Genomic DNA, 11,158 nt, shown 5'->3' on the forward strand with positions numbered 1-11,158 from the left:
TGAGATTTTAACTTCTCTGTCACTGTTACTCACATGATAAGAATGAAGATGTTGAACTTGAACTTGAGAAACTGTGGACTTTTTGAGCTCCTTTGGGAGTATATTCCCCTCCATCTTCAAAAGTCATGCTTGGCTTCTATCAGAGAGGATCCCTTTCAGTTGTGTGATCAATTATGATTGTAGTTATTAGCATCACATGAATGAGGAGAAGAGACCCATAGTGAATGATTGAGTATGGATGCAGCTGTCTCATTCCATGTTTTGCGACTAAGGAACCTTCAGCGACTTGATGAAAAGTTACGCGTTTGCTGTTCCAAGTACTGCGTATTGGATTGGGCTTTTCTCTTATAGTATGGCCTTGACCTGCTCTATATAAAAAAGTGTCTTGTGAGAGTATTGGTAACATGATTTGCACTGCATGAATTTGACTTGACTTAATTAAAACCCCCTCTGGTGCACAGGAAGTGATGTGTCTATGACACGCGAACAGATTGAAAAGAGCACCACCTGCAGAATCCCAAAATGCACAGAATCTCTCCACACAACAGAATCTCTAAATCTAAATAAGATTTGTGAGAATAAAATTATTTTTTGACCCACCTATTAAAGCAAAATGCATGCTGTGTTGACAGGATTTAGAAATATTTTTTTGAGTGGGCCTTTTATGCCTTTAATAGTCGAAAATAGGGATGCACTGATCTGATACCATTTTCGGAGATCGGGCCAATATTGACTCACATAGATGAATTGGGAATTTGTGACATAGGAGGCGATCTATTCACTTCAGTTTTTTACATCTGATTGCATTTGCATGTTTTATACTGAAATTTTAACTCTTGTTTCATTTCTGACCAATTTATTGCTGCTTTAACAAGTTTTCCACTTGAATAATAATTCCTGTTAAATTAGATTTTTTTACCAAGTTGCTGGTGCACACTTTATTATTTTATCAATAAATAACAATTCCCTTAAGTGATATGTATGCATTTATTTGTTAGATTTTGAAGTTGGGAATGCAATGGCCAAGTCTAGTGTGATGTTATCTTGCACGTAAAAGAATGATCCCAGTCACTTCTTCACACTAAAGCCTTACAGCATATTAAATGAACAGTCCCAAAGCCCAGGCTCAAGTAGGATCAGTGCATCCCTAGTGGAAAGTAAGAAGACGACAGGAAATAAAGGGTTAGTAGGATGAGGATTACATGCAACAAAGGTCCCTTGTTAGACGCATACTGGGAACAGTGTACAGTGCTATCTCAATGATGATGGTCTTGGTGATATATGTTAACAGTCTACTGCATAAACAGTTCACTAAATAACTTCCCTCTTTTCCACAGCGGAGCCCCTGGTGCAGGTGAATGGGAAGCCAAGTTGCTGCTTCTTCAAGTTCAGCCCCAAATTGATGTTCACCAAGGTGCTGAAGGCCCAGCTGTGGGTGTACCTGCGACCGCTGCAGCAGACCTCTACCGTCTACCTGCAGATCCTCCGGCTGAAGCCCGTCACAGAGCAGGGCAGCCGCCACATCCGCATCCGCTCCCTCAAGATAGAGCTCAACTCCAGGGTTGGCCACTGGCAAAGTATTGACTTTAAGCACGTGCTGCAGAACTGGTTCAAACAGCCCCACACCAACTGGGGAATTGACATCAACGCCTTTGACGAGAGCGGCAATGACCTGGCAGTTACCTCGCTGCGACCCGGGGAGGAGGGGCTGGTAAGGACCCTCAGACCTGTCCCAGGGGCAGGGGAGCAATCACTTCTCTTATAACTTATATTCATTCATTCATAAAAAAAGAAGGATGGCATTAATGTCATCCTGCATCTCATCTCCCTTTCTCTCCCTCAACATCTTTTCTATAATCTTGACTGTGAACTCTTAAAAAAGTTAAAAAAGAAAAGTTAAATATTTACACAAAATTGGTGGCAATCAGTATCTTGCAAGGTTGCAAAACATATACCGATATATAGAAATCTGTCCTGTAAATTTAGTTAGCAGATTTAATGTTGCCCTACAATATTTGTCAGCGATATCTGCCGTAGAGATGTCTGCTTTCTCTCTGATGTAAAGGAACTAGATGGCACTCGGCCTGTGGTGCTCAAAGCACCAAAAATACTTTTAAAAAACTTCATAGAAATGTCTCTTTCCAGAAATCATGACCCAGTAACACAAGATTGTCCACCCACCTTGTTGTGAGCAGTTTTATGTACAAACTATTTTCTTTCTAACAAACTACACACATCAACTGTATCACTGCGCAGAAGGAAGCGTGCATCTGCTAGTTCACCTAGAACCACTGAGGTCACAGCTCAGCAGAGGGGGACACAATGTTTACTGAGCGTCTCATCCATGTGTAGATGCAGTTATTCAATTTGCACCGTGGTTGGAACAAAATCCATGTTTTGTGCTACAGCTGAAGCAACTGCACTTCTGCAAAAGCACAAAGGGTTTCAAACAACCTGCAGATGGCACAATGATTTTGTAAAACTGCATTTATTTTCAACAGCCTAAATCACAAAGTCACACTGTTAAAAGAACAGCTTCCTTCTGACTCATATCGTAGGTTCAGCTCAAACACACCATGCATTTGTTGTGTTAGTTAAAGATAATGATAATTAATCTCCACATTAGGATTTAAAGCCTATAAGTATGAAACTACAGGGATCCATTAAAGGCTCGACATAAAACCTCCATTGCCATTACTTCTGTGTATATACAATATGTTTTTAAAAGTCAAAGACTTAGTTTGTTGTAATTGTTGCAATAGATTTTTGAGGGCTTTTTAAATCTAGGCACACAGAACAAGCTGTGTCTTGTGTGAAAATTGTGGATAATTCTGTATTTCAATCATAACCATATTACCAAATTTTGTATTTGAAAAAAACAGTTACGACTTGAAGGTGAAATATATAATCCTGGTGAAGGACAATTACTTGTTGAGTCTCATTCCCAAGGTCATTGGTATTTGCTGAACTTGGAATGAGACTGACCAATTAACTATCTCACTCCAGAATTGCACACTAAACCTTTTAAATTGTGGAGTTTATTGAAGCACCGTGTATTTTCAGCCCTAAATACTGTCACCACTGTGAACTCTATTTGAACGTCAGTCATGACCACTCTATATTTAGCTCAGACCAGAGAAAACACAGCTGCTTTGTTTGGATCAGTCTTCACCATTCACATATTCCTAAAGGAATACTTCACCCCCAAAATGGTCATTTTTTTGTATATTAGTTACTCACCCAGTGCTATGTTAAATTTGTGGGGGAAAGTTTTTTTTCTAGCACCCTTCCACGGTGAACAAAGAATCCAAAAACTGAGAAAATTCTTGCTCGTTCAGTCTCTAGGGGTTGCATTTAACAATAGCAAAATTATATCAAAACATTAATTTACAAACTCTCACACAACTCATGCAGTGTGATCAAAGTCTCATGTATCCAGTCATGTGCTAAAACCTTACTATTTCAAACACTAATGCATACGAGTTGCACAAATGGGCAAGTGCGCGCATTCAAACTCTGCTGTTGCATTTCATTGTGCATCGTCTGTGGATGCATGTTTTTGAGAAGTACTTTAAATTGTAAGGTTTTACCATGTTTTCTTTGGGTTTGGGTTGTTTTTATCCATTTGGGAAGTACATGACTGAATGAATATGACTTGGATTATACTGAGCTACTGGTGAGAATTTGTAAACGGGGGTTTTGATATAGTTTTGCTGTTATTTAATGCGGACCTTTATTGAATCAGTGGATCAAGATTTTTTGGATTCTTCATTCACTGTAGATGCATGCAAGAAAAAGCCTTCCTGCTCATACAATTATTCTGAAAATTGGAAAAGATTTTACTCTTCGCAAAATGTGAATGGATCGCAACCTGATGTTCGTCAAAATACTTTGGGCATTTCTTTAGCCTCATGTGGAAAGGATGCTCTGGGCCACAATTTTTTTGACATGTTTTTATTTAAATGCTCTGGGTTTATGTCTAATATAATGATGGGTTCGCACGAATGAGTTCAAACTTCAGACTCAAAGCAAAACCATCCGTGAATCATTAATCTAGTTAGTAATCCCAGAGTTACTGCGAATGACAGTTACATGCAGCATCTACGTTGAATTATGTAGGCCACTCGACCCCGTTAAGCAACACCAAATATTTACCAAGTGGTCATTTGGGTCACATCTTCACAACACATATCAGAGGTCAGCTCTGGTGTCTTGGCCAATAAATCTCTGCCCTCTGAGCACACAGCAGTGTGCGATATTATTCTTGAACAAAAAAAAGGAAAAGATCAAAACACAGGCAAGTGTACCAAAATAAAACAAAACACAACAAGCAAAGAAAGATTCAAACTCTGTTTCTCGCTGATCCTCTCGATCTTTTTTTTCTGCAACAAAAGCCCTAAAGGCCAAGCTGACATGGTCTCACCCCAATGGCCTTTCAGCTTATTTCCTCTTTTGAATGCGTCACAAAAAACTGTGCTAGAGTCCAGCTGGAATCACTGTGGGGAGAGGAAGGCTTTGTAAAACAAACATGATGGAGTAAAATATTTGATCTGCTTGCTTTCCCCAAAGGTCAAGGTTATGGTAGCCTGCAGATGACCTCCTGAGTGATGGATCAAACCAAGTATACAAAGTCAGCCATCGACATTAGAAAAGGATTGTTTCTATCAACACTCTTTGAATTGCTTCTCAAATGGCACACTGTTATCCTTATTTAAAAAATACAAATTAATTCATATGTTCTTGTGAAGTATCAAATAAGTAGGTTTTTTAATTTTAAGCAGCTTTAAATATTGTTCCTTCTCACTTTTGGCTCTTTTCAGGCTGCCCAAGTGTCAGCATTTAACTATGGAGAGAAAAAAATGGTAACCATTAGCAACTGTTAGCAGTGCTGTGCTAAATGGAATGCACCACTTTTTTTAACCAGCTTCATGTAAGGTGAGAAGCTGTACGCACCTTTTAGTGGGAAAAATAACATGATCTAATGGAGCTTTATATGGTAAACATCATAATGGAAAACTTAAGTATTTTTTCAACCTGGACTCTTTGTTTTTTGTCTAAGTGACTCATGGGAACAACAATTTTTGAAAATGGCCCAATATTGAGAGAGAGTGATGCCGCCGACAGCAACAAAACATGACCACTTGGGGCAATAATGCTCTGTAAATGTACAGCCAATAAAAGTGCTTGTTTTTTTTTTTCTCTGACAGGCTCAGATTATTATTATAATGTCTGACATTACTGTGGAATTGATCTCAAGAAATGAAACATTTTTCCCTACCTCTGGCTGATCAGGTCTGTTTGGTTGTCTGTCCAAGTGTCATTTAAGGAGAAGCGAGAAAAGTCAAAATCAGCTATATACTCAGCCATGACACTGAATTTTTTTTAGATAACAAAAGCTATGCTTTCATTACTCCAATATAGCACATTCTCTCCAGCACTCCTCTCTCCAACTCTCACTCATGTTTACACTGTTGTCTTCCTACAACAAGTAGGAACAAGTAATTCCTACAATAAGAACAGCTTTTCCTTTGGCGAAACTTAGTTACATACACTAACAAACAGACCAGATTTAACGAAAATGGTAAAGAAAAATGTTTTATTTCTCTGTAGGGATCCTTTCAATGATGTCGTCACCTGTAATAACAATCTGAACCTTTCCATGGCAAACAGAAGAACTTTTAATGGACATAAATTGAGTGCCAAATGCCCCAAGTAGTTACATTGCAGCCTGTTTTGCAGATGCCAGCTGCAGCAGTGAAACAGTTATTGTAAAATAACAATACTAGGACCCTGGGAGCAGCTCACATACATGTGATGCATTTGTTTGCTTTTAATTACACCCCAGCTTTCCTGCTATTGCAAACCAAATTAACCGTTTTGAAAAGATCTCTAGTCTGTTGTCATTGTTACTTATCAGATCGGATTTGAGCTTTATAGAGCATTCAGCTGTAGAGATGACTGGATATAATCATAACTGTGTGTGGCAATCAACAGGTTAAGCTTGTTGGTTTGTTTTCTTTTACTTTCGGGACCAGTGCAATTTTTTTTTTATAAAATCCAGAGTTGATTAACATCTGGTTTGTCATGTGATGAATGCTGTCAATGACTTGGTATGATAAAAAAAAAAAACTATCAGGATGGTCAGGGCCAGGAACTTTTCAATGTAGTTGCTTAGTTGTTATGATATGATTGCGTAAAAAGATTAACAAATATGGCCAAGGCTATAATGCATGGGTATGAGTCAGCCTTGTCATTATCAACACAACACATAAGGAATTAGTGTAGCCTACCTGTACGCATATTGGTTACTGATTTTCACGCACTGTTCATGCATTTTTTGAGACTGTCTGAGCCGAACAAAGCACCTGTTGTTGTGGTTCACAGCAAAAGCATTTTTAACGTCCTGTTCATCAGAGGCTGTTCCTATTTGATTTGAACAGCAATTGAATGATCTGATGCTGCACTTTTTTAACCATGTATTTCCATAGAATAGGGTATATTAGTTATTCCTTAGTGACTGCCTGATGTCACTGACACTAACTCTGTGGGGGGGGGGGGGGGGCACCGTCTAGCAGGTGGCACCGTCTATGTTGGCCACCAGTGTATGAATGCGTTTGGAAATAAGTGGGTGTGACTTGCAGTGTGAAAGCGCTTTGAGAAGTCAGAAATGGCTAGAAAAGTGCTATACAAGTGTAAGTTAAATATCAGAATTTTGTAACTTGTTCTTTTTGTGTAAATTATGTTAGCTGTGCAGTTGTCAGTTGAGTTTCTGTGTGTTTTTTAAATTCCATGTGCAGACCTCCTCAGTTGTATAAAAAAGACCTAATCAGCCTGACAAAGATATTACATATCAACAGGCTTTTCAGAATGGACATTTTGAATTGCAATAGCTGCAAAAGAACAGGTGGATATTCTTGAAGAAATACGCAAGAGATTAAGATGGATACAACTGTCGTGTTAAATATGTGATTAGCATAGCATAAAGACTGAAAATAAGGGAGAACAATGTTCAAAAATCTGCCTACCAGCACCTCTAAAGCTCACTGACTAACACATTTTATCTGTTTCATTCATTCATAAACAAACAGAACTGTAAAAAGGACTCTTGTTACTCAACAATTTCTTGGCAAACAGCTGCTGGGAGCCATAACTTCCCAGAGTCTTGTCGTTGCCATGTGGTTGCTAGGCAACCAGCAGAGACACAGAAGGGCTGGGTGGACAGATAAACTGTTGCTCGTCAAAAAGTAGTTACAGTACGTAACTCACCTTTAAACCATAATTTGTCATTATAGACTAAAGTTTGTGCACAGATTAAAACAACAAGACACAACGTGTTTATTAGTGAAATTAGAGGTGTTGGTGGCTGTGTTTTTTGAAATTCGCTATTTCCTCCTGCTTGCTAAGCTAAGATCATAACCTCCTGGCTTCAAGGTCCTTTGTCAACACACAGACATGAGGAGGGTATCTCCACATCTAACTCTCAACATCAAGAGCAAAAAAGCTCATGCCCCTATAAGAGATTTAATATTCAGTCAGCAATTTTTATTAAAATACCTTTTTGTCATATTTGCTGATTTTCACACTACATGAGACAGTTAATCTGAAATAAAATCATGTTCCTCTGGCTCCTCCTAGTGCTCTTAATGGCATTTGCAAGAATCCATTGCGCCCGAACAAAAACAACCAATCAGAGCCAGGAGGAGTCTCTAATGCAATGTCACTGGGCCTGCTCCATTTCAGTGCGCCGGTGCACCACTTAAGACATCACGGCGAGGGCCAGGAAGGCTGTTTAAATGGAGTGTAATCTGTCAACCAGCAGCACCAACCACATAATTTTTAGTTGACAAAACAAACAATGTCAGCCTACAGGGAAAAAGTCATTGGTAGCTCTAAAATTTGACAAATAATTGCCTGCATGGACAGTAATGTCCAGAATATGATTCATGAAGCCTGGACGACTTTTATCACTCTGCGTTATCAAACTGCCTTGACTTGTTTGTGTTTGTATAGGTCATGTGGTCATGCTGACACATGTGCTGGTATTGCCACTGAAATTAAGCAACGAGATCAACATATCTGCCAGCTACTGTAACTGTCAAATAATGTACAGACTCCGCCACTCAGCACACCACAGGTGTATGCTGACGTGGACGAGTCTCCTCCTGGCCCTGATTGATTGTTTTTCTTCAGGCGTAGTGGATTTTTGCAAATGCCATCAGGAGCACTAGGAGGAGCCACAGCAACCAGATTTTTATCTTCCCAGATGATCTGTTTCATGTACCACTGCCAGGATACAGTGACAGTTTCAGACAAAGTTATTCTTTATAAAAAAGTTAACTATTGCAGCTTTAAAGCTGTAGATGGTAACTTTTTTTTTTAACATTTTCTGAAAGTGTCACTATATTCTGACAGTAGAACATGAGACAGATAATCTGTGAAAAAACATATACTCCTCTACTCCGTTACCTTGTAGCACTTTTATTGGCTTTACTGCACGTGAACAAAAAAAGCAATCAGAGCTGAGGAGTGTCTAAAGCAGTTGTCAATCATGTGAATCACCGCTCGTGAACTGTGGTGCAACTGTCAAACTAGGCAGCGTGGATCAAATATTAATCAAGAATTTGTTACTGCATTGTCTATTTCTTAACTCAAATGTTTTCAGAGATCTATTTTTCTGCACTGTTTCACTGTTAAATTGAGAAAGATGGTGATCCTGCGTGGTTTTTGCCTGATTATTCGTTACATTTCAGTCGGGTCACAAACCTTCTCATTTCACAGCTGAACAGTACACTAAAATATGTTTCTGAAAATCTGAACTAAGAAATAGGCAATGCAGTAACAGAATCTTATTTCGTATTTGATCGGAGCTGCCTAGTTTGACAGTTCGACTGTATATGAGTGGAGTTTCATATGACTGACAGCTGCGTTAGAGAGTCCTCGGTTCTGATTGGTTGTTTTCAGTGAGCTGTGGTATCTTTTATTGGATGCTATTAGAAGCAGTAGGAAGAGGAGGAAGGACATGATTTTTTGCACAGTTTATCCGTGTTCTGTACTACTGTTGGATATAGTGACAATTACGGCAAATATGGCCCAAAATAAAAGGTACCTACTGCAGCTCTAAGAGCCATTAAGCGATGATGTTACATACTATAGATGCCTTTAATTTTGGCGGAGTGAAAAAACCCCATTAACTTCTAGTCAAATAATTGTGTTTTCCTGAACTGATATGTCAAACGTGTTGTTGTTCTCTTATAACCACCTCTGTCTCTCTGTCCTGCCCCTCCTCCCCCTGATTCCAGCAGCCGTTCCTGGAAGTGAAGGTTCTTGAGACGACCAAACGCTCTCGGAGAAACCTCGGCCTGGACTGCGACGAGCACTCCACTGAGTCCCGCTGCTGTCGCTACCCCCTGACTGTGGATTTCGAGGCGTTCGGCTGGGATTGGATCATTGCCCCAAAACGATACAAAGCCAACTATTGCTCCGGCCAGTGCGAGTACATGTTCATGCAGAAATACCCGCACACCCACCTAGTGCAGCACGCCAACCCTCGAGGCTCTGCAGGGCCCTGCTGTACCCCGACCAAGATGTCCCCCATTAACATGCTCTACTTCAATGACAAGCAGCAGATCATTCATGGCAAAATCCCAGGGATGGTGGTTGATAGATGTGGCTGCTCTTAGGCTACAGAGGAGACGCACACTTGTGCACAGCCACCATCGCATCGAACCACCCAAAACCCTTACGGAGCTCTCTCCTGGCACCAGAACCCACTCCTTGGCACCAGATTTCACGTTTGCTCAGCCGCAAAATCATCCCACTGGGTTTCCATTTTTCCAGTAATTAAATTGATTCTAACTGTAAAAAAAAAAAAAAGTTATAAATGAAACATGAATCAAAAAAAGGACTGAGTGATGGAAATACAGTACATTATGAATGATTTAAAAGAGGTTGTCCTTGTGGAGCAGCTTCAGAAAATGGTAAATGAGACAAAACTATGTTATAGAGTATGTGTTAGTTTTGTGGGTTTTTAAAGTTTTATGTTATGTTTTGTTTTTAAATTGCGTCTTTGTGAAAATGTCCAGGTTAGTGGATTGAGATGACAGGAGACATAAGCATTTACAATATTTTTAAAGCTATTTCAGTCCTAAAGTGAGTTTGGGAATACTTAATGTCAAAGATACGCCTACTTACTGTTGAGATTTGATCCACAAAAAATATTTGCAAGGGGGCATGATCAGAATTATTTTTGCAATCCATCACTTTAACAAAAAGAACTAAACCCAATGTGAGGAGGGTTTCCCGTTAGAAAAAGACACTAAGATAAACAAAGATACACTCTTATTATAAATCCCAAATCTTGTTTACAGATGTTTAGAGATGTGCTCTAGAGATGTAAAGTGTTGAGGAGATCCAAAACCAAACCTATACCCTCTATTAATGTATCACACCCCAGTGTGACATTCTCGAGTATCTACGAAACCTTTCACAGCTACTTTGATCTTTTTTTATTTGTAGTCTTGTAAAACTCAAAAAAAAAAAAGAAAAGGAAGGGGACAGGTTGTACTATTTTATCTCTGTCTTTCAAAGCGGATAAATAAAGCCAGTATAGCTATTTCTGCCATTCTGGAAAAGTAGATACGACAGATTTAGATTTCACTTCCACACTAAAGTCTTAAACTAAGTACTGTAATGTAGATGCACTCTGAAGTCATTCGGCACTGCCTGGGAGAGGAGGTGGAGCAGGATCCCACAGGATGACAAGAACCCGACACATTTTCTTTCTTCTACGTGACAAAAGGAAAATACACTTTAACACCCTCAACTTTTGCATTAAACGTTTAAGACGAAGAAGTAAATGCACTGTTTCATAACTTGAAGAGGCCTGGGACTGAGCAAACAGAACGCAAAATCCACACCCTGAAATAAAACACAAGAGGGTGATAGTTATTCTCAAACGTTCATCCTGCTGTGAGTTGAAAATAGCACAAAACAGGATTACAGTGTTATGACTAGAAGTTTACACACTTATGTTCGCATGTGTTTAAAAAAAAAAAGACACTTAAATTTAGACAGCAGTAGCTTCATCATGTCGAACCAGTTCATTCACGTTTTCTCAATATTAGTTTTAAAAAAGTGAACAAATTGCAAAAACCTTTAA

The 11,158-nt window shown here is 39.2% G+C and overlaps 1 protein-coding gene across 3 annotated transcripts in view; it reads left to right on the forward strand.

Annotated features, from left to right (window-relative positions):
* Positions 1–9,809, forward strand: part of gdf11 (growth differentiation factor 11) — a 34,063-nt gene extending 24,254 nt beyond the window's left edge. For 2 of the 3 annotated variants that reach the window (XM_042500381.1, XM_042500390.1), the window contains exons 4-5: positions 1,338–1,711; positions 9,300–9,809. In XM_042500381.1, the coding sequence (XP_042356315.1) occupies positions 1,338–1,711; positions 9,300–9,680 (755 nt within the window). In that variant the 3' untranslated portion in view covers positions 9,681–9,809. The remainder of the gene's footprint in view (positions 1–1,337; positions 1,712–9,299) is intronic. The other variant, XM_042500399.1, reaches the window with a different exon arrangement.
* The last annotated feature ends 1,349 nt before the right edge of the window (positions 9,810–11,158 follow it).

The sequence above is a fragment of the Plectropomus leopardus genome, chromosome 2 (genome assembly GCF_008729295.1).
Source record: "Plectropomus leopardus isolate mb chromosome 2, YSFRI_Pleo_2.0, whole genome shotgun sequence".
NCBI classification, from domain to species: Eukaryota; Metazoa; Chordata; class Actinopteri; order Perciformes; family Serranidae; genus Plectropomus; species Plectropomus leopardus.